The 26633-nt window shown below is 36.7% G+C and overlaps 1 protein-coding gene across 2 annotated transcripts; it reads right to left on the bottom strand.

The window, feature by feature from the left end:
* Window positions 1-2435: 2435 nt before the first annotated feature.
* On the bottom strand, window positions 2436-4879 carry LOC102591113 (protein UPSTREAM OF FLC-like). Of its 2 annotated transcripts, none has more exons than XM_015308517.1 (5): window positions 4274-4879; window positions 4111-4180; window positions 3915-4027; window positions 3068-3767; window positions 2436-2834 (listed from the first exon to the last, which is right to left on the bottom strand). In XM_015308517.1, exons 1-5 carry the CDS (start codon window positions 4479-4481, stop codon window positions 2651-2653), a joined length of 1275 nt encoding a protein of 424 aa, XP_015164003.1. In that variant the 5' UTR covers window positions 4482-4879; the 3' UTR covers window positions 2436-2650. The 2 variants fall into 2 exon arrangements, with proteins under 2 accessions (XP_015164003.1, XP_006346819.1); XM_006346757.2 differs by having other exon boundaries at window positions 3915-4030; window positions 4274-4878.
* Window positions 4880-26633: the final 21754 nt, after the last annotated feature.

Below are 26633 nucleotides of genomic sequence, written 5' to 3'. Positions count from 1 at the left end.
TTAGCTCTATTTTTTATTAGTCTTGTCATTTAAATTATTCCCCTTTAGAAAAATCCCCCTTTAGTTCATTCCCCCTTAAGATAATTAAAGTGACAATAATAAAAAAAATAATGATAAAAAATATAATAATAATAATAATAGTAATAAATAAATAAGTTTAAAATAAATGAGTTCTTTTACTTAGTTAAAATTTCAAAAAAAAAAATTAGTCAAAGTCGTTATGAGTTCTTTACTTAGTTAAAAAAAATTTTAAAAATTAATCAAAGTCGTTATGAGTTCTTTTACTTAGTTAAAATTTCAAAAACATTAGTCAAAGTCATTTTAGTCAAATCACCGGTCAACCGCAAGTTAGCGGACATTTTGAGGGCCTAACACCTTCTCGGAATGTACATTGAACCTCGAACTCTTTTCAATTGATTTTATCTATTTGAGTCTTTTGAAAAACCTTATATTTTTTCATTATTTTTACTAAAAATTAAGTGGCGACTCTGTTCTTTTGGAAATTTGATTTCTCTTAAACCTTAAGTTTGATCGATTTTTTTGTAAACTTAGTCATTTTTCTTTTATTTATATTTTTCGAGTAAAACAAGAGTGTTATAAGATAATATAGTGTGGATGTCCACTACACAAACAGTTACTCTCACATACATTACTTCCGTACATTATGAAGATAACCTCCACCTTTATGACCATTATTCTTGTAACCTTACACCTCCATAACGTCCTTCATTATATTGTTGATTAATGTTATGTTTATGACTAATTTGTATGTTTGTATGTTACCCTATAAATAGAGGCATAAGTGTTCATATTGTACACAATTGAATATTTGGACGAATAAGAAAACTCTCATATCTTGTCTACCTATTTATATTCCTTTCATCTTCTATATTTCTTTTCTTATTTTGCTTTAGTCTTACAACATGTTTACTTATTTTACACTATTATTTGTTATCCATAGACAAATAAAATATATAGTTATAATTAACAAAAGAAATGTACATTTAAAATAAGTATTTTTTGGAGGGTCAAAGATTTCACATTTTCAATTATAGAGAGAAATAATTAGTTTTACTAAGAATATAAAAAGGAAGAAAATTTACAATTGTTTTAGTCATATCATAAATTTTGTGAGTAAATAAAAATTGAAAGTAAATCATTTGACTAATTAATATTTTAGCCATAGCTTATCCATAATTAACGGATGAATATATATATTTTTATAGATTAAAGATGAATTTAAATCCATATTTTATCCAGGTAAAAAATCATGTACCCAACCCAATGGGTAATTATATATTTCTCAGCTTTTCTGACTTTGAGTAGTGCACATGATAGGAGAATCAGATTCTTGTATTATTTGTATAATAATAGAAAAATTATACACCCCAACAATGTTACTTTGCGAAGAAGTGCCTTGCTTTGATTGGGTCCTACTAAAAGCATATACATTTTGCATAATTTTTTGGCTTGTTTTCTCAATTTCCACTAAGAAAATTAGTGGTAATTTTATATTTTCTTGGAAAACAAAGTTTTAAAATTCAGTGTTGCAGTTTTTGGCAAATGTGTTAATTAAAGCTTTTTTTTTTTGGAAAAAGAAAAGAAAAGAAAGAGAGAAACAAATATTACTTCCCTTGTTTAAAAAAGAATGACCAAATTTCCTTTATAGTCTGCTTGAAAAAGAATGACCCCTTTTATTTTTTGTCAGCACTTTAACTTCAACTTTTCACGTGACATGTTTAAGGCCACAAGATTAAATGACATTATGGTACATTTGACACAACTTTAATTTATAACCACAAGATTAAAAAGTCTTTTTTCTTTTCTTAAACTCCATTCCAAGTCAAACTAGGTCATTCATTTTTAAACGGAAGAAATAGTTGATTTTTTCTTAAAGATTTTCAAACTCGGTTTTTCAAATGGGGATGTCCTTCAGGTAGTCTCGAACAACATACAAATGTTGGGTATCATTGTAGGTTTAGCTAAAGATAGAGCATAATGAAAGAAAAAACTATTCCAACTAATACAAATATTAATTATTAATGTATAATTGAAATTATTGAGTTCAAAAAGTAAGAACAAGTGTTGGACAAGAACTCAATGGCTTCTTTTTTTGGCCATCGTGTCAAGTGGTGTTCCTAACCTCGCCATTAAGGCAGGATTTACACCCTCCTGCCGTTCAAGATCCGAGAGCCCATTTGGATTATGTCACACATAACGTTAAGTTATTTTTTTATTTTTTTCAAACACTTCCAAAAGTTAAAAACTGAGTTAAAAGTAGATTTAATCAACTTTCAAGTCAATCTAAACATTAAATCTACTTTTAACTCAATCTAAACATCCAAATATACTTGTTGTGCCAGGGTTAACTATTTAGCATCCTTAATTGGGACAAATGTGGTATACTGTATACACCAGTTGCAACAAAGGAACAGTAGAAGAATCACAAGTTTTTCTCTTGCTGTAGTATTAATCCTTGATCAAAACAATACTCCAACAATTCCTATAGACAAATATTCATATTTCTACATGCTGTTTTCCTATGCTAGTTCAAATAATACAAGTGCTTTTCGACCATATATATTATAATCTAAGCAATTCTGAAAAATAGTGAACTTGACCTCCTTCAATTTTAACCACATTTTCTTTCTCATTTCTTGTGGACTGTTTCTATCCCCAAAAAGGCTTTACGATTCGCAAACTGAGTGTTTCTCCTTCCGAAAGACCATGACTCATTTTTTGGCACATTGGTGGTGGAATGTCTAACGCACTTTGAGCATCTAGAACTTGCCCCCTCTTTACTTTGAACTGAATCTTCAGGCTTTCTATTTGTCCTGCATCGTACAACTCATTTTACGATATAGAAAGAAAAAAGGACGGGTTACCTAGTAGCACAGAATCTACTAGTAGCACAATAGGCAGCTAACGTATTTAACATTAGCACCATAGATTTTTTTTTGTAGGGAAGACATAATCGTGATTTTCAAGACGTAATAATTTCTAATTGAAAGTAAGTTAAAAATTCCACACAGATGAAACTCCAAATAAGTGTAACCAAAGTACGAACCTCTCAGCAGTGACGAAGGATGACTGGTTTTCCTTGGGGATAGTAGACTCCGTCCAGCTTGCACAGAAATATTCCTCGTCTTCCAAATTCAGACCCATTAAACTCTTATTCCTTGTAATGCAATCAAGTTTTCCTAAATTTAATCTTGGTTTGTACGTATGTATAAAGCCAAATCTATGATCCTTTACTGAAATTGATCCACAAGAAATTAGTTGCATAAGCATATTATGAGGCTTTAGCTTTGATGGAACACGACACTTCTCACTATCAAGTTTCCTGGGCTTGCTAACATCTGATCTGATGAGAGATATTAAGGTATCTGGTGGAAGTGTGTCTGACTCCACACGTATCTCTGCTGATTCATTCATTCTGTTAACCTGAACCTGATTTATTTCATTTTTTTCAACCGCACAAGATCTATCATCCGTTAAAATGCCTCTTCTACAAATATCATCATGAGTTGTATTAGACGTGTTTGTCTTTTCATGAATCTGAACGGAAGCATCAGGCAGGCCATCATACGTATTAGCGCTGTTTGCCTTTTCAGCAGCAAGTGATTGTTCACCATCACAAGTATTCTTTGCACATCTTTCATTCGTGTTAGACGGAGGAGAGGAATCATCTTGGCTTCTTGACAGTGGAGGTTCTGGTAATACTTTTTGATTTGACAAGCTATCATTTTTTGCAGGACTGGATCGACCTACAAAGGAAACAATTGAGGTCTAATTACAACTACTGTGGTTTCTTTAAAAGCAGAAATCTTATGTCCCTATTGACAAAAAGAATTTCCATCAGAAAAAAAACACTGCAGCCAATCTGTTCTCCTAAAACGTGATAGTGTAGATACCTGACTTTAATTCTTCACAAAGCTCCGAGCCTTTTAGAACATATTCAGTAGGACGAGCAGGAAGAATTAGATCATGTTCAGAAAGATCATGCCACACAAATCCATTCTTGTAGCTTCTGTGTTAATAACAGATGAGAAAACCTGTATAAAATCCTGTTTGACTAAAAGCAAAATTATACAACTGTTTAGTCTTTACCTCTTGCAGGACCAAGAATAAGATGAAGCCATTCCCTTGCCTCTCAAAACGTTAAACCTCTGGATTACATCTTCAAGATTGCAACAAGATATATAAATTCAAGATTCGTATTCATCATATATATAGATATGTCTAAATATATAACGAGAGCCGTGTGTGTTACCTCTCAAGTATAGACCATCAGGGGAAGACATGGTTACTTCCATGAAATGAGGATGCTCAAGTTGTTGATTTCTACAAAGATAGTATACCACTGGCACTTTTCCATCATTTTGATTGGGCTGTTGTTGTTCATATTTTGGTGATTTCTCAGTCCACACTTTGGCTCTCTCTGGACTCAGCTGCCTATACTTCCTCATACGCTCTTCCATTTCAAATAACCAAGTTTCACGTTTAATTGATGGAAAGAAGACACTTCATTTAATTTGGGAAAACATAAAAAAGAAAAATGAATGAGACATCTGAAAGAGATCAAAAACAACCATTCTCCATTTCTATTTTGGGAAAAGGTAGAAGTACCTTCCTAGACTATGACTCAAATCTCAGAGACACACCATAACTAAATTAAGGTCCTATTACCCTTGAACTCATTTTTTTTTGTAATTTTGTACACTTTTTTGGCTTACGTGACCTCAACTGCATGGAGTCCCGGGGTGTGCCACATAAGCCAAAAGGTGTACAATATTACAAAAAAAATTGAATTCAAATGTAATAGAACCTTAGTTTAGTTAAGGAATGTCTTTAAGAATTAGATCATAATCTAGAAGAGTAATTGTGTGTTCTCCCTTTCTATTTTCATATATTAATAAAGTAGGCGTTTTTTGTCAATAAATGAGCATAAAAAAGGTGAAATATTTTTATGTACCCCACTATACAAAAAAGTGTAAATCCAACTTTGCAAAAGAAATACGAAAGATAAAATGCCACCACCATTCCTTCAGTGAGATACGTAAAGAAAGATGTGCTGCTGCTGCCAATCGTCGTGGCTGTTTGTGCTACTTTTCAACTTTAGCTATGCCTTTTTCTTTCGTCTTTATGCTCTGTTAGCTGGACTGATATTCCCCACCATTCCATACAGTTTCCACCACTTGTCTTAATTGTTACAATGAATTGGTTTGCACTAGGAGTGGCAAATGAGCAAATCGAATATGAGTTGATCGAAATTAGTTTAATAAAAACAGATAAAGTACTTGACTCGATTGAAATTTTAAATGGGTAAAATCGAGTTATCCAACTGATAATATGGATAAAATGAATATCCTTATTATAGTAGAGATTTTGTAAAAGCTTTAAAAACAAAATCCTTTTAAAGTTTTTTTGAACTCCACCCCTACCAGCCCCATGCCCCCTATCCTAAAAAAATGTAAAAGAAAATTAGTTTTTTACTTTTTAGAAAAAAATTCACGCAACGACCTACCAGCCCCCCTCCCCCCTCCTAGCACCCTCCGCTACTCCAAAAAAAATGTAAAAGAATATTAATAAAATAAAATAAATTTATTTTACCACCCCGCCCCTACCCCCCTACCCCCATCCCAAAAAAATTAAGAAAATTTATAGAAAAAAAGAATTGAAAAGCTTTTTTTACCACCCCACTCCTTACAACTTTTCTTTCTTTTATGAATGAACATCTTTTACCCATTTTATCCATTTAACTACCCACTTATAAATGAGTGATATGAATATTATTTATTTTTACCTATTTTTAAATGAGTACCAAACCTATTTAAAATGGGTAAAATATGAGTGGATACTCATATAAATTAACTCATTCTGTACACCCCTAGTTTTTACCTATTTTTTAAATAAGTACACACCCTATTTAAAATGGGTAAAATATGAGTGGATACTCATATAAATTACTCATTCTGTCACCCCTAGTTTTTACCTATTTTTTAAATGAGTACCCAACCTATTTAAAATGGGTAAAATATGAGTGAATACTCATATAAATTACTCATTCTGTCACCCCTAGTTTTACCTATTTTTTAAATGAGTACCCAACCTATTTAAAATGGGTAAAATATGAGTGAATACTCATATAAATTACTCATTCTGTCACCCCTAGTTTGCACTTTTAATTTCCTCATTGAATTCTTACATTTAGATCACTCCCGGTAGGATTTGATTCCGACTCTTTCTTTGGGTATTTTATATTACTAGTGATTGCTTACCCATTTAATTATTTTAGTGGGTAATTTGGGAGTTATAAAAAATGGTGTAGCTGCCAGTGGTAGCTAAGAATTCAATTTGTGAAGTTAATTTGTAAACTTGTTTGTTTATAGTAGAATATATTGTTGTTTGGTGTTGTTGTTGTTGTGCTCCACTTGTAGGTTGAAACATGAGTGAGAATGGAAGTGACGATGCTAGTCACTATGGTAAAAATTATAACATGAGAGATATGAATGATATGCATATTAATGTTGTCGAAAGTCCATGAGCAATCCGGCTACCTCCTACTATTGGGAGAGCTATGTTTCCTGTAACCGAAACTATGGTGCAATTGCTCCATATGAGAGGAATGTTTTGGGGTCCTGCTCATGAAGACCTCGTGAAAATCTCCATAATTTTGTGGATATTTCTGAGCCTTCCGTCTTTAGTAACATCTCACAAGAATCCATACGTTTGAAGTTGTTTCCTTTTTCTTTATCGGGAGAAGCAACCAAATGGCTGACCGAACTACCAAATGACTATAACTTTGTGCGTGGAATTGAAAGAAGCGTTCCTTGAAACATTTCTTTCCCCTCGAAAATGGTGAAACTTAAGATAGCATCCAGAACATCAAAAGAGTGGAAGGTGAACCTCTCCACGAGACTTGGTTGCAATTTCAAAAGTTAGTTGCTATAATTCCCAACACATAGTGTTACGAATAGTTTGTTGTTGCAATAGTTTTATCGTAACCTTGATATGGTCAACAAAGGGTTGGCTGACCAATTCATTCAAGGAGGGCTGATGAGACAACTGTTTGATGTGGCAACAATGTTGCTTGATGATATGACCAAGATAAACCGAGCAGCGTATACTAGGGAGGATCAACTATCTTCTCTACATTTGGGTATGAGCAAGGAAAAAATGGAGAAGATCAATGAGCATGATGAAAATTTGACCAAGATGATGACCCAACATGATTTGTTATCCAAACTTGTCAGTGGGTTGATTCGAATCGGTAAACGCAGTTGAAACAAGAAGTGGGTAGTTCCCAGATGATGCCAAATTTGAGGCATTATACAATGAAGAACTGCCATATACGGGGAACCAAATAGGGGGTTCTCATCCGAACTATCCTAGAACGGGTGAGAACCAAGGTTGCAATAAGTAAATAGACAATGGCTGGAGAGATTGGCAAGATAGAGGAGGTATTTAGAGAGATCGTTATGTTGATAAAGATAGATACATACCACCTCATGATCGTCCCAAGCCAAAAGAGCAAGTTGGACTAGATGGGACTCAAACTGATGATATGTTGACTAGGACCTTTAACAAAATTAAAAGATCCGACAAAGTCTTTAAAGACTTGAAAGTGATTTCTCCACTTTGACACAAACGGTTGCTTCCCACGATGTGTAAATTAAGTAGTTGTAAACTCAGATGTGTCAAATATCCACTCATTTAAATCCAAGGCAAAACTGATTTTTTCCTAGTGATACCATCCCCAATCGCAAGAATGATGTTTAATAAGTGAAAATTATGTCATTCCACGATGTTAAATAAGGTGCTTCTTGGGAGGCAACCCAAGTTTACTTTATTGCTTTTATTAAAATGTGTTGTAAGTGCAGGTAGAAATGAAGTCAAAAGTTGAAAAAGACACAATAGGTGATGCAAATACCCATTCGGCGATCCACTAAGGTTGTCAGGCGGATAACTTCATGTTCGCCTTCTTAGCCAAGAATTTTGAAAAATGGTACTATACCTTTTGGAGCCATTAGGTACCCCTCGCCCTTCCACTATGCCTTTTGGATCCTCTGCTCCCCCAAATGCACCTCCCCTACATCTTGGACTCCATTGACTCAGTCATTGATCTATCAGATGGACAACCTTTCCCATTTTTTAGATGTTAGGGCATTTTGACTTGAGAAGGAGAAGCATGAGATAATTACCGCGATGATTGAGGCTGTTCTATTTTTGGTACGGGCAGAAGTTGTTAGACATATATCTACTTTAGCTTCATATGGGGAGAGGTTAGATAACCTCACCGCTAGAGTGGAGGACTGTGAGTGGTAAGAGGGTAGCTCTACCGAGTTGACTAAGTTGAAGAGCGATATAGCTTCTCTTAGGGTAGATGTGGACCTGCTCAGGTCCACAAATATTTCGTTGCTATGGGGTGAGGTTCCCTTTCCCCGAGATGCCCGTAGTTTTACCTCCAACTGAGCTTAGAGGATATGGACCTACTGGGTAGCTGAGCGGCCCACTGGTGATGAGTCTGAGCAGGTTGAGGATGAGGCTGATGATTATTCAGCGACTGAGACTAATGAGGAGGAGTTCGTGTGAGATAATGAGCAGGTTAGTGCGGAGGCCTTAGCTGAGCTGCATAGTTTAGAGGAGTCGATAGTGCAAGCTACGTTGGAGAGATTGCATCTTGAAACCTCAGCAATTGGGACTAGAGGAATCTGTCTTTCAGAGTCTATTATTCCTCCTTCCAATATGCCGAGCAATAATTCCCTGATTGAGGCTACACTACTGCCTCCTACTTCAGATGTTCCAGATACTAATGCTCGAGTTGATGCCATTCCTTTCGAGTCCCAGGATCAGAGTTCTTTACAGGCATAGCCTGTCAAGGGGACTTTTTACTCAGCTTCCTTCGGCACTTATATTTATTTTTATAGTATTGAGGACACTGCAGGCTATTTTTTCTGGGGTGAGCGCAGATGTGCCTACATTCCCCTTTTGATTGTACTTTGTTTATTTCAGTTGTAGTTTGATGTTTTAACATTTTGGTTTTAATATATTTGGTTGATATTGGTTTCGTTTTTGTCTCTCTATCAATTGCCCAGTAATTTTGAAATGGTTGAAATTTCTTGTGTTTTCATTAATGATATTTAACAATTGATTTTGTTAAATATCGATGTCTTGGATATTTCTGTTGCTTAGAAATGTGTTTTTTGTTGGTTTTGCAATAGAAAATCTATGTTGCTTTTACTTTTGAATGATTTTTTAGAATATTGTGTTGACTAGCATCGTATTGATATGAGCCTAGCAATGAACACCGTACAGAAGTTTTTTTTCAATTTCGTAGAGTTGTGTGAAATGATTATATTTGAAGTTTGATGTGTGGTGAGATATGATAACACTCAAATTATCCTAAAAACAATTAGAAGAAGAAGCAACCGTCAACAATAAAAATATCCAACAAATAGTCAGAGTCAAATTCTACAAGGAGTGATTCAGTCATAAGAATTCAACTAGAAACTGAAAAATGTAAACTGATTCTTTGTAGTAATAAGACTAATCGGGTGGATGATTCCACTAAATTTACAAACAAAGTTTTGGTAACAATCATCGCAATTGAACTAAAAAGAGGGGTTTCACAAGTAAGAGACGATCTAGGGGTGTGTGGATGGGTAATGATGTCAAATAAGGATACATGTGCTTGCCCAATAGTGCAAGACAAACATGGATAGATGGGTAATCTTCAATGACACTAATCTTCTTTCAATCTCAAAGCATCATATCATAGAATCTCCTTTCGGACTCATCTATGTGAATCACAAATCAACCCATTACCTTACGGAAATATCTCTTTCGAGCAGATTTGTTAACTATAAGTGAACCATAATTTCTCTTTCGAGCAAACTATAGAAATCAAACCTAAATTGCATGCATCAAGTTATTTACCCACTTCAATTGATCTCTTTCGAGAATCAATCGAAGATCTAAACTAGGATTAAGTTTGCAACCTTAACCAATGAATTAACCCAAGCTATATAACATAAATTCGTGGATGAACAACAATAAAACAGAGAAAAACACAAAATCCACTAGATTAAATCAACATCCAACTCCATAATCACACCCCTAGATTTGAGGTTTTAGCCACACATCATAAAAAGGAAATAATTATACCTATGATGTTACCAACGATTAGTGTGTTGATATTAAGTAAGAATCTTCACCACCCACTTCAATTTCAATCCTCAATTGTCAATTACAAGAGTTTTTGAAAATCCCCAAAACTAAGAAGTCTATTTCTCAAAATAAAGACTTAATTCAGTATCTAAGCTATTTTTCTGTATTCCAAAAAACATGATATTCAAACCTATATTTTCTCTCTCTTTTGGGATATTTATAGTTTCCCCATAATTAGCCCAAAATTCCATTTGTGACCTATTCGGCGACATTAGTTGGGCTCCCCTAACACGTTCGGTGGATCACCTTTTGATCTTTAGCTCACTCTTCTTTTGCTTCAGGCTTTAGGTGTTTGAACCTCAGTTGGCGAATTCGATCGAGTCAGCTTTTCACATTCAGCGGAACACTAATTACCACCTTGTTCGCCCATTTAGATTTCATTTTTACTCAAAAGTTTGTCACCTTCGGCGATAGAACTTTTAGATCACCCAATTGACTTTGGAGAATCACCATTTCAACTTTAGTCCACTAACTTGCCTTAATATTTTCAGTTGTGAACAATGTCAATTTTAACGAGGTCTGGCTAATTGGGAAATCTTCTTTTTTGGTTAGGTGACTACCAGTTTGGAGTTTGTACTCCTTTTAATGTTTTGGCCTCTTTTTCATATATCCATCCTTGCCTTGTCCTTTAGCCCTCATATATGCAAAATATCAAAATATCATTAGACTATGACATAAATAGGCATTGAAGACACTAGTTTTTAACTAAAAAGCCTCAAATGTGTGGAAATCTATCACTCATCAACACCCCAAACTTAAACTTTTGCTTTTCCTCAAGTAAATCAAAAACACAAATAGTTCAACAAGGGTGTTTAAACATTTCTCAATGTGAGTTAACATGCAAGTGTCACTATAAGACTACTAACAAGTATATGCAATAAGTTAATGATGCTCAAGAAGCTTCAAATGATGACTAGCCGGTAGCAATAGAAGCTCAAGCTCACTCATTCTCTCTAATAATGCAAAACCATGATTCAACAAAAGCATTTAAGTGCCCTCACATGAAAGACGATTCCATTCTCTCACAAAGCATATCAATAAAGAAGTTAGGAATCAATACAACTCTCATTCTCTAAAAGAGAAATACAGTCAAGCTTCATCCCATAAATTTTCCAATATTTTCCAATCATCACTAACCTAGTTTAAGCAAGATCTCAAGGGTATTTTAGGCTTGTAATGGGGCTGAGGGTAAAGGTATGGTAAAATTTTCTCAGTGACTCCCCTTTTCAAAGCATTGTTATACACATCTTTACCTCTTCTAAGGTTCCTTTCATTCTTTTCACTTGGAGCCTCAAACCATAATTTTTCACTTAATTTATTGGATAACCCTTATATTTCATCACAACCTTCTTTTTCGTTTCATTTCCAAGCTTTTTCTCACACTCATTTTTTATTAGAAGGGGTTCCTTCTATTTGCAACAAACTTAAAGGTCGAGTCTCACTTTCCTTTCCTAACTTTTGCTTGGCTTTCTCTCCATCTTTGTTTCCACACCCCAACTTTGGCTTTTAGCCTAAGTTTGCTATTTAAAAAATCCAATGCTTGGAAAAGGATTTATGAGTGATAAATTAGGGACATATTTGGTTCAAGAGGTTTCAACAAGGTTGACAACAAATGGTTTAGGCTCAAATGGTTCCAAGATGGTTGCACACCCTCACAAGGTAGTCACAAAAGTTACAAAGTTTGGGTTTTCTTTCAAAATCTGCTCCCAAGATTATTTCTTACATTCACCAAGGTTAGATAATTAAACTAACAAGGCAAATTCTAGGAATTAACAAGCATGTTTTCAAGTAGGACCTCACCATACATGGTACTTCAAACACAATCATATAATACAACTCTACAAAATCAAGAAACTCACGTGTGATGTTCATTGTAAGACTCACATCAATACACAACTAGTCAACACAAGCATAAAAAAGATCATTCGAAAGTAAAAAAACACTGATTTTCTCTTGTAACATCCACACAAGACACATCTCTCACCACGAGACAATCCAAAACATTGATATTGGACAAAATCGATGATCGCATATCAACAATAAAAACACAAACATCTTTAATCATTTCACAACCCAAAAATCAAAGGACATTGCATAGAGAGATAAAAGGAGACCAAAAACTATAATATCATAAACAAAACAAAAATATTACAATATCTCAAAATAATTAAATACAATCCAAAATAAGGAATATAGGTACATGTTCCCTCACCCCACCAAAATATCTAGCAATGTCCTTAATGGTATTAAAAAGTAAATATAGGAGAAGAATGAGAAAAGGTCCCCCTGATAGGCTATTTTTGTTAAGAACTCTAATCCTGAGAATCGGATGGGATAACATCATCTCGGGTATCAGTTCCTGAAAAATACTGAAACAACATGAAACAATAGCATAAACCAGGGCATCAGTGCCCAACACATCAGTGGGAGGAATAGTGAAGTATGAAGAACAAACCCCACCAGTGCCAACTATAGAAGTCTCCACACAAGATCTCTCTATTGTCGCGTGCACTAACGACTCCTCTATCACCTACTCATTGGCTCTCATGAAGTCATCCTCATCCGTCTCCTCAGCTATCTCATTCTCAACATCATCATCAACATCTGCTGACTACCGATAACGTTCAAACAACTCTTCAAATTAATCAAAAAAGTAAGTTATCATTTTCAATAAAAAATACTCAACAAAGATCGGGGTCGAATCCCACAGAGAGTGGTGTGGGTTTAAGGATTCAATGGAAGAATTAAGATACAACTAATTTCAATGTAGCAAACAAGGAAAATGGGTTGATGATTCCACCAAATTTTATCAACCGATTTCAAGTTCACAAACTAAACCCAATCATAAAGCAAGCGAGAATTTTACTATACGATTTAACTCTAGGGGCGTGGGGATTAAACATTGCAAAGGAATAAAACTCCATATCTCAGTAAAGCTAACTAATCATGTATAGGTTGGGTCATCTTCAATAATGTTAATATCCTTTCGGTCACATTTATGTGATTTTCAATTCTACCTACTAAATCGCAAAGATTGAACTAATTACCAACTCATATTGGTCTCTTTCAAGCACCAATTTGAGATCTAAATTAAGATCATGTTGCCCACCTTAATCCCTGAATTAACCACATGTTAATAGTTCAAATCCATGATTAAAACCTATAAAATAAAGCATTTCAAGATATTCACTACGTTAAATCAATACCCAACCCCATAATTAAACCCCTAGAGATGGGGTTTTAACCACCCATCACAAAGTGTAAAGAAATTATACCTTGTATGAAAGAAACCATGGGTAACATCAAATTAAGAAATTACTAGCAAACCCACTTTGAATTCAACTTCAATATATCAAATTTACGAGCAAAGTTGAAAAACCCCAAAGACTAAAATTGTTCTTCACAAAGTAGAATGTGTTTCTCTCTCTAAAATATTTAGAACTGTGTCACAATTTTTGGACCCCCTTTTTCTCTCTCCTTTGGCCTATTTATAGTTTTCAAAATTTGTCCCAAAACTCAATGCGTGACCTATTTAGCAATGTTAGTTGGCCTCGCCGATCACATTCGGTGAATTGCCAATCTATCCTTAGCTTGCCCTTCTCTAGCTTCAGGCTTCAGGTTTTTGAACCTCGGTTGACGATCTCATTCAAGTATGCCTTTCATATTCGGCGCATTGCCGATCACCACCTTTGTTCGCCTTTGAAGCCTTCAATTTTTTCCAAGTACTGTTACCTTCAGCAGTCACGTTGTTGGCCATTCGCTTTCAGGGAGTCAGTATTTCTCTTTAAGTTTGACGACCTGCCTCAATTAATTCAATTATGGCACTGTTAACTTGGGAAAGGTTGTACCCATTGGGAAATCCACCCTTCCCATTAGGCGATCAACAATGTGGAGCGTAACACTTCTGTTTATATTTTTGTCCAGTATTTCAAACATTCATCCTTGCCTTGTCCATTAGCCTTCATAACTGCAAATCATCAAAATATCATTCACATAGGACATAATTAGGCATTGAGGACACTAATTGCTGAACTAAATAGGTCTCAAATGAGTACAATTTACCACTCATCAACAACCGCAACTTAAACTTTTGCTTGTCCTCAATTAAATCAACACAATTAGTTCAACAAGGGTGTCTACAACAGTTCTCATAAGAGATAACATGCAAGTTCCATTACAAGACTACTCTCAACAACATGTTACACTCAGATATGGTCAAAAAGCTTCAAATGATGACTAGCTAGTATCAAATCAGGCTCAAACTCACTATAGCTTCAACAAATGCATTCAAGTGTCCTTACACCTAGAACGATCCCATGCTCTCACAGAGAAAGTCAAATAATGAAGTATGGAATCAATACAAATCTCATTCTCCCAAAAAAGAAATGTATGCAAGCTTCACCCCATAGGTTTTCCCATATTTTCCAATCATCACACAACCTAGTTCATGCATGATCTCAAGGGTTTTTTAGGCTGGTAATGGGGCTGAGGGTCAAGGTATAGTTAATATGGCTCAGTGACTTCACCTTTTCAAAGCGTTGTTGCAATCATCTCCATCTCTTCTCAATTTCTTTTACTCTAACTTCGATTTGTCGCTCATTTTATTGGAGCCCTTTTTTATTTCACAAACTTTGTTTTTTATTTCACCAAACTTTATTTTTCATTTCAATTTTAAATATTGTTCATCACAATACCACTTATCTCTCTCTCTCTCTATATATATATATATAAGGAGGGGTTCCTTCTTTTTGTAACAACTTCAAAGTTTAGTCTCATCTCATATTCCTTTGCGTTTCACTTGGATTTCATTCCTTCTTCTATTCCACACCCGGAACATAGGCTTTTCAAACATACCAATGCTTTAAAAAGGATTTTGGGTGAGAAGTTAGGGACAATTTGGCTCAAGAGGTTTTAATATGGTTGTCAATAAATGATTTAGGCTTAAATGGTGCCAAAATGGATGCACATCATTACAAGGTAGTCACACAAGGAAAGGGAAATTAGGGTGCACTCTCAAAATTTCTGCCCAAGATCATTTCTTACACTTACCAAGGCTAGACAACTAGACTAACAATACAAATTCTAGGATTCCACAAAATGCTTTCAAGTAAAATCTCACCACACATGACATTTCAGATACAATCATTTATCAGAGCCTAAAAAGATCAAAAGCGTACTTACGATGTTGATTGCAAGACTCCCATAAAATGCAACTAGTCAACACAAAATTCAAAAAGATCACTCAAAAGTACAACCACATTGATTTCTTTCCTGCAACACAAACACTATACACCATGCTCATCATGTTTACTATTCAAGATATCAATATTGAACATAATCGATCCTCAAATTATTATCAATGAAAACTCAAGCATTTCATGATTTTTAAAACACATGGGGTAATTGCAAATTTGAGACAAAACAAAAGAGACAAGTGAGATAAACCAATTGAAACAATATGATATAAACCAGAGCAAAATACTACAATTATCCAAATAAAGGGGAATATTTGCATGTAAGTTCTCACCCTACCAAAATAAAATTGAAGTGTCCTCAATGCAAAGATGAGACTTAAAAGAGCTTAGACTGAGAGACTCCCTGATTCAGAATGAGAATTCTGAGATCGCCGACTAGGTTAGCAGATCACCGAAAGAGGATGAATCACCGACCATGCTTGCAGCGCATGTAAAATTATTGCTTCACTTGGCGAAGTGAAGACTAATCGCCCAAAGAAAGAGGGCGAATCACCAATATATCCAAGGCATCAACGAAGTTGATAGTGCACTCCCTAAATTGGGTAGCCCAATGGGTGAACTGAGTCGGGTTCACCTAACATAATTGACATATCACCAAATAGGGTTGCACCTCGAAAAATATGACAATACGTCTATAAAGTTGAGCTTCCCAATGAGCAAAATTGTTGGAGCATCACCTAGAAGCTTTGGTGAATCGCCGACTTGAGATCTACATTGGCCACGTTTTCAACTCATGTCACGACCCAGGAGTACCCCCTAGACGTAACACGGCGTACTTGACCCAGAGAGGTCTCATACAAGCCTCTATCATAATCATAACATAAGACATAAAAATAATGCGGAAAATTTAAAACTTTTACAATAGAAGTCAAACTTCATTTTTCATAAAGGAAAATCATAAGAATCTATACTTTGTCTCATACACCATCTAAAACAGAGGAGTACAAAGTTTGGGACGTAGACCTTTACATCAATAAAAGTCTCAACATGAGAAGTACAATATAAACTAAGAAATGGATAATCCATCCTCGAACTTGAGGACTCATCACAACTTGGAGATAAGCAATCCAAGTCTTCTTCAAGAAAGGTGAATGTAAGCCACCTAGTCGTAACCTACACTTATCAAAATGTAGGAGAAGAAGGGGTTAGCACAAATATGTACTAAGTATGGAAACATGCATAAAATCCTTGAATTATGATAAAAATGACATTTTAGTTGAAAAGAATGCATTTATCAAGTTTGGAGACCAACATGCATTTTCAATGTCAAAGACAATCTAAAATCACATTTGTACTCATAACATAGTAACATCAATACCTTAGCAACCCCTAAGGAATACTTGTGCAGTGTATGGTTGGCATCCCATAATACCAACCACACTAAGTACTCCCTTGAAGCTACCTTAGTCGTACATATCATCATTAGACCTCATCATAAACATTAGACATCAATAAAGAACTAGTCATGTACATTACTTGAACATAAGAAAAGTCATTCATAGCAAATATCCATTCAACATACGTGCATACATCCATATCTCATCATAACATAAATGAACCATTCCATAACATCCTACTAATCCTACTTATATTTTAAGGCTAGTGATGTTAAGGCTGTGAGAGTAAAGTCTAAAAGAGAATAGAAGTCTAATAGGTTGGATTGTGGTGAAAGAGCTATACTCACCTAATCTTACTTAGGAATGCTTGTGTGCTTATCTAGTGGGTTATTTTGGTGCCTTATGTGTTGCCATGATTTCCTTATATGCATATTCATGCAATTGTCTAGGTCTTGTTGAAATGAATTTTGTGCATTGTTTCCTCATTTTGTGGTGCACTATAGTAGAAAATTCATCTAAGTTTCATGAGTTGAATTATGAGTATGCTTTAGTTTTTGGAATTGAAGTTTTCTTCCTTGATTTTGTGTGCATTTAGAGTTAGTGTATGCATGATCGGCAGAAAGTTGAGAATAATGACTGTATGAAGTGTCATTTGAGGACGAATGTTCCCAAGTGAGGGATAATGTAAAACCCTGTAAAAATATAGTAGGACCTAGCTAAGGCTTGACTAAATCTAATAGGTTGAACTAGAGCCTCACATGTTAGTTTATAGTAGAGAACTTGTTTAAATGATGAAAAATGGCTATGTAAGCTGGTTTGGTGATTTTAGAGGTCAAACGTCAAGAAACGACCATGACGCCCGGAAACTAGTCTAGTGGAACTAGTATGTTGTAAGATCTTATAGTTGAGTTTTGGAGTATGGTATGAAGTTGGACTTGGGTGTAAAGGGCTCCTATACCTAGGTGGACATGTTTAGGGTCCAAACATTCAGGTACGACTCCCCAAGGACCACCCTAAGGGTCCTTGAAGAGGACCCAAATAGTGGCCCTAAAAGTTGTCAAACAGCAGCCCTCCACGAGCCCCATTGACGGGACATCACTGGTGTGACGGGGCGTGGGTGAGGCTCGTGGGTTGAGACTTAGTCTCCCCACCAAAGCTTCCCCAGCACCCCACTCTGAAAGGAACAACGGAGGCACAGCACAGGGTGTGGCTCCACCAAGGGACCGTAGGTGGTGGCCGTTGGTGACTGCTATTTTCGAGTTTTAAGTTTTAAAATTGGGGGTCTTAATTCGAGTTAGTTATTTAGATAGGGGTTTAGGAGGGGTGGTTAGTGAGTTAATTACCTAACTAAACCTAACTATATAACCCCAATCCTTAGACCCCAAATCATTATAACAAATCAACTCCCCTCCAAATATATTTCTCTCTCTAGAATAGAAGAAGAAGAAGAAGAAGAAGAAGAAGAAGAAGAGGGGCAGCATCTAGGTCGTTTCTCCATTGGATTCAAGATTTGTTGGGGATTTGTTTGAAGGTATGTGAAGCTTAATCATCCATGGGTTATTCCACCCATGGAGCCCCCATAGTTTCCCCCAATTGTGAACTCAAAAACCCAATTCTAGCTAGGGTTGTGATTGCATTGTGGGTAGGGCTTGGGTGTGATTCCAATCTAGTGGATATCACTCAATCATGATTGATTTAGATTTGTTTAATTATAATATGATGAATTCATGTGATTTCTATGATGAACCATAATCTAAGTTGATGAAAGTGATTTTTGTGGGTTTATGCCATTAGAGGCAAAGTTGAAGGTTCAAATGTGATCTTCCTAATTCAATGTAGTGTGTTGCAATTGATCAAAGTTAGGATCATATAATCATAAATTGAACTAGACTCCATTGTATATGGTTGATCTTGACTTGTAAAGTTAGAATTGAACCTTTATGATCAATTAAGACTAGAAATCACCTAGTAATGAAAGATGTGACCAAATTACCTTGAAATCTAGGTATAAACAAGAGACTTAGAAAGAAACCTTGAGAGTAAGGTTTGTGATCATGATAGCTTGGGATTTAGGGTGAGGCTAATGTGTTTACCTAGTGATTCTAAGGCTATGAGAGTAAAGTCTAAAAGAAAATAGAAGTCTAATAGGTTGGATTGTGGTGAAAGACCTATACTTACCTAATCTTACTTAGGAATGCTTGCTAGATGAAAGTGATAGAATCACTTGAACATGGATTGGTTGTCAAGGACATCCTTTCATTGGAGATGAGTGTTAAGCAAGGCTTAACAAGTAAACCTTGGGGTGTATGCTTGGCTCCAAGTGGATATTGACAATGAGATGGAGTGTCACACAAGATAGGGCCCGGACTCCAAGAAGAAATGAGAGCCACACCTAGTTGATGTGAGGACTATCCAAGTTAAAGGGGAACGGGTTTTCCCAAAGTTAGGTCTCATGAGATGGGATCCTTCACGTAGTTGAGTTTAGGTTCCTAGTAGAGATCTCCATATCCTATGAACTAAGACATGATTGAGAAGCATCTCATAGTGTTCAAAGCATAATGAACTAAGACCTACTTAATGAAGTAACTCCTAGTGTTCAAGAGTATAGATGGACTTAGACATACTAAAAGTAGTATCTCCTAGGGTTCAACCTAATAATGAACTAAGATGTGCTTGAGAGAGAGTACCTCATAGGGTTCTAAAGATAAAGAGGGGAACTAGGTTCCAAACCAAGAAGAACTAGTAATAGGACCTAAAATTAATACTTAGCATGATTAGTATTATGGGATGCTAAGAGTGCATTGAAAAAGTATGACTTGGGGTCATTTAAGAGAAACCTTGAGATAGGATTGGACTAGAGTTGCCTTTCCTAGTTATAGTTGACTAAAGGTGAGAGATTCCTTAGTTCAGAGAGTGAAGTTAATAAGGAGGCCAAAGTATGGTGGATATGATTAGGAAGACTTCAAGGCTATGCTTAGTGTGAAGGGTAGTATGAGATGCCTTTCATGCGTTACACAAGTGTGTCTTGGGGTTACTTAGAAGTATGGTACCCTTATGGCATAGAGAAGCTTTAGAGTGGACCATGAATATAGACTATGTTAAGATGACATGAAAACCTAGGTCTTGAATATGAAGGTGGACTATGCCCAAGAATGACCAAAGAGAGGTACTTAGATTGGATGGTAGTATGGGATGCTATCCTTGCATTGCACAAGTATACTTGGAGGTGGCTTGCGAAGTAGTTCTCTTGTAATATGAAAGACTTAGGGTTGAGGTGTGTAACCTTTTAGGTCTAAGTAGAGAGACCTTGTCATGAACATGATGTTCTCCTATGCTCATTGATTATGTTTTATGATGACTTGTATTATATGATGCTTATGTTGGAGATTTATGCTTATGCTTATATTATTGTCTCTTATGGTTATGTCTTATGTTGACTAACCATTTGGAGATGCTTTTATGATATTGTGCTAGCTTTCATACTTAGTACCTTTTGTACTAACGCATATTGCCTACATTCTAACCAAATATAGGGTTGGAGGTTTTAGTTGATATTGGAGGCTAGAGTTTCAAGGAGTTAGAAGAGTTGAAGAATTGGTGAGTCCTTATAGCTTCGAGGACAACAACCACATTTCCTTTATGTCTTTGTTTTTATGTTTTAGACTTTGTATGGGCTGCGTCCCAATGAGTTTTATTCTTTAGTTTCAAATAGATAGTTTGAGACAAAGAGTATAAAAAGACTTCCTCTTATTGTTTTTATGAGATAAGACTTCGATTGTAAAGTTTCGAATTTTCCCATATTTTTCTATTATCTTGTGTTAAGAATGTGTTAAGGGCTTGTATGCGACCCCTTCGGGGTTAATTATGCCATGTTACGACTTGGGGGTGCTCTCGATTCGTGACAATATACTACAAACCCATCGGTACCCTCCGGTAAGGTCAACACCGGAGCGGTGGTGAGTCTATTCTTCAATTCTTGGAAGATCTTCTCAAAAGCCTCTGACCACCCAAATTTGGATTTCTTTTGGGTCAAGGCCATTAACGGAGAAGCGATAGATGAGAAGCCCTCAACAAATCTTCTATAATACCCGGCCAAACACAAAAAGCTTAGAATGTCAGTGGGACTTAGGGGTCTAGTCCAACTCTTAACCGCATCGGTTTTGTTAGGATCAACCTCTATGCCCATTCTTGACACTATATGACTGAGGAAAGCAACCAACCTTACCCAAAACTCACACTTGCTAAACTTAGCATACCATTGTTGGTCTTTAAGGACTTGCAATACTATCCTCAAATGCTTCATGTGATCACCCTCACTCTTAGAGTAGATCAAAATATCAACAATAAAAACGATCACAAACGAATCAAGGTATTACCTAAACACCCTATTCATAAGGTCCATGAAAGCCGCCGGGGTGTTGGTCAAACCAAAAGACATTACTAGAAACTCATAGTGACCATATCTTGTTTGGAAGGCAGTTTTAGGAATGTCAACCCCTCTCACACTAAGTTGGTGATAGCCCGACCTTAGGTCAATCTTCGAAAAGTAACTCGCCCCTTGCAGTTGGTCAAACAAATCGTCAATTCTAGGAAGTGGATACTTATTCTTAATAGTGACCTTGTTCAATTGGCGGTAATTAATACATATCCTAAGGGACCCATCTTTTTTCTTCACAAATAACACCGGAGCACCCCATGGAGATATGCTAGGTTGAATAAAACCCTTGTCTAACAAATCTTTGAGTTGCTCCTTCAACTACTTTAATTCGGCCGGAGCCATCTGATAAGGGGGAATGTATATGGGTTGAGTATTCGGCAAAAGATCAATGCTGAAGTCTATTTCCCGTTCTGGAGGAATGCCAGGCAAGTCATCGGGAAAGACTTTCGGAAATTCCCTTACTACGGGGACTGACTCTAAAGGAGGAGTCTCGGACTCAATGTCCTTAACTCTTACAATGTGATAGATAAAACCCTTAGAAATCATTTTACAAGCTTTTAGACATGAAATGAATCGACCTCTAGGGATTGAATTTCCCCCCTTCCATTCCAAAATGGGCTAATTTGGAAATTGAAACTTTACTACTCGAGTTCTACAATCAATGGAAGCAAAACAAGCATGCAACCAATCCATCCCCAAGATTACATCAAAATCAAGCATGTCTAATTCAACCAAATCTACCAAAGTGACTTTATGATACAAAGAAATAGGACAACTCCTACATACTCCTTTAACTACAACTGAGTCACCAATCAGGGTAGAAACCGAAAAAGGCTCTATTAGGGTGTCGAGGAGCACATCAAATTTCATAGAAACAAGGGGTGTAACAAAAGATAAAGTGGCACCGGGGTTTAAAAATGCATAAACATCAATGGAAAAGACTAGCAACATACCCGTTATAACATCCGGGGATCTCTCTTGGTCACCTCTTGATTGAAGATCATAGAAGCGATTCTTCTAAGGAGCATCGGAATTTGAGCCACTTAGAGGAGCTTGACTATTCTCCCTTCCCTTGCCCGCACGGGTTGGACAATCTTTCAATTGATGTCCACTTTTCCCACATCCATAGCACACACCCATACCGGCAAGACAGTTCCCGTCATGCTTTTTACCACATTTGGCACATGTAGGCCTCTCCATGGAAGATCCACCCCTAATGCCTCCTTGAGGCTTAGGGTTAGACACCCTATCTTTGTTGGGTCTTGGAGCATAAGAGGGGCCTTGGTTGTAAAACCTCTTCTTGAACCTTGGTCCACTTTGACCCTCAAACTTACCCTCAGAAGAATTACCACATCATACCTTGCCCTCTTTACCTCTCTATTCTTCTTCCTAAGCCTTGATTCCTCAACTTGTAGAGCAGAGGCCATTAGACGTGAAATGTCCATATTGTCATGAAGCATAGCCGCACGACATTCTTCCTCAATTGAATCAGACACACATCACAAATTGGCTCATCTCATCTCTAGGATTAGACACCAAAGATGGGGCATATTTGGACAACTTAGAAAATTTCAAGGAGAATTCTTGGACACTCATACCTCCTTGTCGAATGTTGATAAATTCCTCCACTTTTGCTTCTCTCTTTTCCCATGGAAAGAACCTATAAAGGAATGCCTTTCGAACACTTCCAACCAATGGGACCCGCTCTGATAGCCCTATTATCCTTCCATTGAGTGTACCATACTTGGGCCACATCTTTCAATTGATACCCGGCTAGTTCGGCTTTCTCAATAGAAGTTACCCCCATAATATCCATTATCTTGTAGACCACTTCCAAAAACTCTTATGGGTCTTCATTCACTTTAGAACCAAAGAACATAGGAGAGTTCATTCGAGTGAAGTCTCTTAACCTTGAAGCCGTGGTGCTCACATTAGGATTCACTCGGGGCTCAACTTCCCTATTTTCTTGAGTCGTTATAGCTTGGGCTTGAGTGGTGACGGCTTGAGTTTGAACCGTCATGAGTTGAGTCAAAGTTTGGAAAGTTTCCCTTATTTCCACATTAATCATGACCCCTTCATCATTAGGAGCTTGAGGAGCTTAGGGAGGAACTCCCTCGTTGATGTTCTCCATTTGCATCCTCATTGCATTCCCTCTTCTTGTATTCATTGAATATAATTAGAAGAGAGAGGTTAGGAAAAAAGACTTCATAGAGTTAGGACTCTAAATCACGACTAAAGAGTAATGGAAGAACTGTAGGTTCCTAAACATCTTATACCCTCTCATTCATAAGTGTGGCGCGCTTCACACTCATGAACAAGACTCTACTAGACGTGGTGCATCAGACATCGACCTAAATATTATTCCCAAAACCTTATGCTCTGATACCAAGTTTATCACGACCCAGGAGTACCCCCTAGACGTAACACGACGTACTTGACCCCGAAGGGGTCTCATAAAAGCCTCTAGCATCATCATAACATAAGACATAGAAATAATGCAGAAAATTTAAAACTTTTACAATAGAAGTCCAACTTCATTTTTCATAAAAGGAAATCATAGAAATCTAGACTTTGTCTCATACACCATCTAAAACATAGGAATACAAAGTTTGGGACTTAGCCCTTCACATCAATAAAAGTCTCAACATGAGAAGTATAATATAAACTAAGAAATGGATAATCCGTCCTCAAACTTGAGGACTCACCACAACTTGGAGATAAGCAATCCAAGTCTTCTTCAAGAAAGGTGAATGTAAGCCACCTAGCCGTAACCTACACTTACCAAAATGTAGGAGAAGACGGGGTTAGCACAAATATGTACTAAGTATGGAAACATGCATAAAATCCTTGAAATATCATAAAAAGGACATTTTAGTTGAAAAGAATGCATTTATAAAGTTTGGAGACCAACATGCATTTTCAATGTCAAAGACAAGCTAAAATCACATTTGTACTCATAACACAGTAACATCAATACCTTAGCAACCCCTAAGGAACACTTGTGCAATGTATGGTTGGGATCCCATAATACCAACCACACTAAGTACTCCCTTGAAGCTAAGTTAGTCATGCATATCATCATTAAACCTCATCATAAATAATAGACATCAATAAAGAACTAGTCATGTACATTACTTGAACATAAGGAAAGTCATTCATAACAACTATCCATTCAACATACATGCATACATCCATATCTCATCATAACATAAATGAACGATTCCATAACATCCTACTAAGCCTACTTGTGCAATGTAAAAGTGAAGTCGCATACCCCCACTCCTACTAAGTAAGACTCACCAAGAAAAAATAGTATAGTACATGTTACATTCATTATCTTATCATTTAGGGAACAGTAGCCATACCCAACATAGACGATGTGAGCTACATGGAATCCGGTATAGTGAAACCCTACACCGAAAGAAGGTGTCCTAGTTGCCTAAGGTAGAAGTAACATGTTTAGCTTTTAGGTGGATCCATTAGCTAAGTCCTATGTTGGCACATAGTTGTGGGATAGGGAGATTGCTTCTAGAAACCCGACCTCTTGCATTGGCAGATGAGCTTCCATATCATGAGTTCACTTAGATGACCCAACATATTGCATTGACGGAAGGGCCTTACCTCATTTTCCATATGCACTCGGTACTAAGCATTATTTCCCAAATTATACATAATTAGTCATTGAATTGTATTTACATGTGTGACGGAGTGCTCTACCCTTCATTCAATACAACTCATAAAATAGCTCATAGACTCATTTAGGTGAGAACTAACTTTCAACCTTAGAATCATCATTAACATGTGAGTAAACCTTTCACATTTTTGTTCATAGTGTTTTCATGAGAATTAGCCTTTTATTCAACACAACAACATCAAGATTATCCTAGACAAGTCATATATGATCATGTGTAAAGGGTAAGGGGAGAATTGACCTTTCAACAACACCTCAATTCAAACAGTAGTCATAGGATCATTACCTTTCAATTGAATCATAAGTTCACATAGAACTTTCATCAATCATGAACAAACCTGCACAATTTACCCCCTTCAAGGGTCATGAACCAACTCTCTCAATCACACTTAAAAATACTACTTTAAGCATGAATAAAAAACAAGATTCAATAGCTAGATTCACATAGACACAATTCATGAAATTGGGGTTATGGGGGAGTACATCGGTTTATGGGGAGTTTCACTACAAAAATCACCATTAAACGTCAAATCATCCATAATATAAATCAAATAACATAATGAAATAATTTTTAAGAAGAACCCATGGCTAAAATGAAAACCCTAGTTTTTGAACAATACCCAATTTTCGAAATTAGAGTTGGAAGGGCTTCATGGAGGAAAGTGTTCCATGAATCAAGGTTCCCATACCTTACTTGAAGCTTTGCCCACGAATTGGAGTTGAGAGGATTAATTCGTGAGCCCTAATCTTCAAGTTCTTGGTGTTCTTCAATGGAGGAACTATAGAGAGAGAAATATTGAGAGGAGAGGGTTTTGGGGAAATATTTAGGTGTTATGACTTAATGAGTAAGTCTTGTGAATTTTGACTTAAAACCAATATATATTTTACCCCTAAAATACCCAAAACACCCACACTTTAATTGGACTAAAAAGGAATAGACTTAAAAAGTCCTTATTTAATGGTCCCCGTCCAGGTCTCACGAACACCTCCACAAGCCGTGGTGTGGACCACGACCCGTGGTCCTCCTTGTGGAGTTGGGGCAGTGACCATCACTTTGGAGCAGAAGTCTCCTTTGGCCAAGGCACCTTTACAGTCCGTGAAGTGGACCACGACTCGTGGTCCTGCCCGTGAAAGGGTGAGGTAGCTACTCATGCCCAAGTATCCTTCACAGAGGGCTCCACGAGCCATGGTCCCTTCCATGAAGTTGAGGCAGTGGCTAGGGAAAAGGGTGGCCACCTTTTCATGGCCAAGACAAGAGCACTCCCCTCTTCACGAGCCGTGGTATGGACCACGACTCGTGGCCCTTCTCGTGAGGGTTGGGCAGTGTGCTCCTAAATAGGGGCTGCCTTGGCCTTTGGCCTTGGCTTGACCCCTTTGCCTTGGCACTAGCCCCTTGGTCTAAACTCAATAGACCCCATTTCCACAATATATGAGTTGTTAACATTCGGAGATTCATTCTACGAATTTTAACATTACGTTCAGGCTCTAGTTAAACCTATCATTTTCCATAGTGTTACAACTCATTCTTCACAAGTGACTCACATTATTGAAAACAACTAAAACTTGGGTTGCCTCCCAAAAAGTGCTTGTTTTAACATCGCGAGACAACGTGGATATGCTTTTCATACGCCCAAATGACACCTTCCTAAAGAAGTATAAGAGGACATTTTCAAATAAAGAAC

The sequence above is a fragment of the Solanum tuberosum genome, unplaced genomic scaffold (assembly GCF_000226075.1).
Source record: "Solanum tuberosum cultivar DM 1-3 516 R44 unplaced genomic scaffold, SolTub_3.0 scf00088, whole genome shotgun sequence".
NCBI lineage: Eukaryota > Viridiplantae > Streptophyta > Magnoliopsida > Solanales > Solanaceae > Solanum > Solanum tuberosum.
This window is presented reverse-complemented; position numbering and strand designations above follow the sequence as displayed.

Coding starts and splice junctions, on each gene's coding strand:
- LOC102591113 (XM_006346757.2), bottom strand. CDS start 4,481: ATGGAAGAGCGTATGAGGAAGTATAGGCAGCTGAGTCCAGAGAGAGCC. Junction 4,181..4,273: donor TGATGGTCTATACTTGAGAG/GTAACACACACG, acceptor GCAATCTTGAAG/ATGTAATCCAGAGGTTTAAC. Junction 2,835..3,067: donor TCCTTCGTCACTGCTGAGAG/GTTCGTACTTTG, acceptor TGTACGATGCAG/GACAAATAGAAAGCCTGAAG.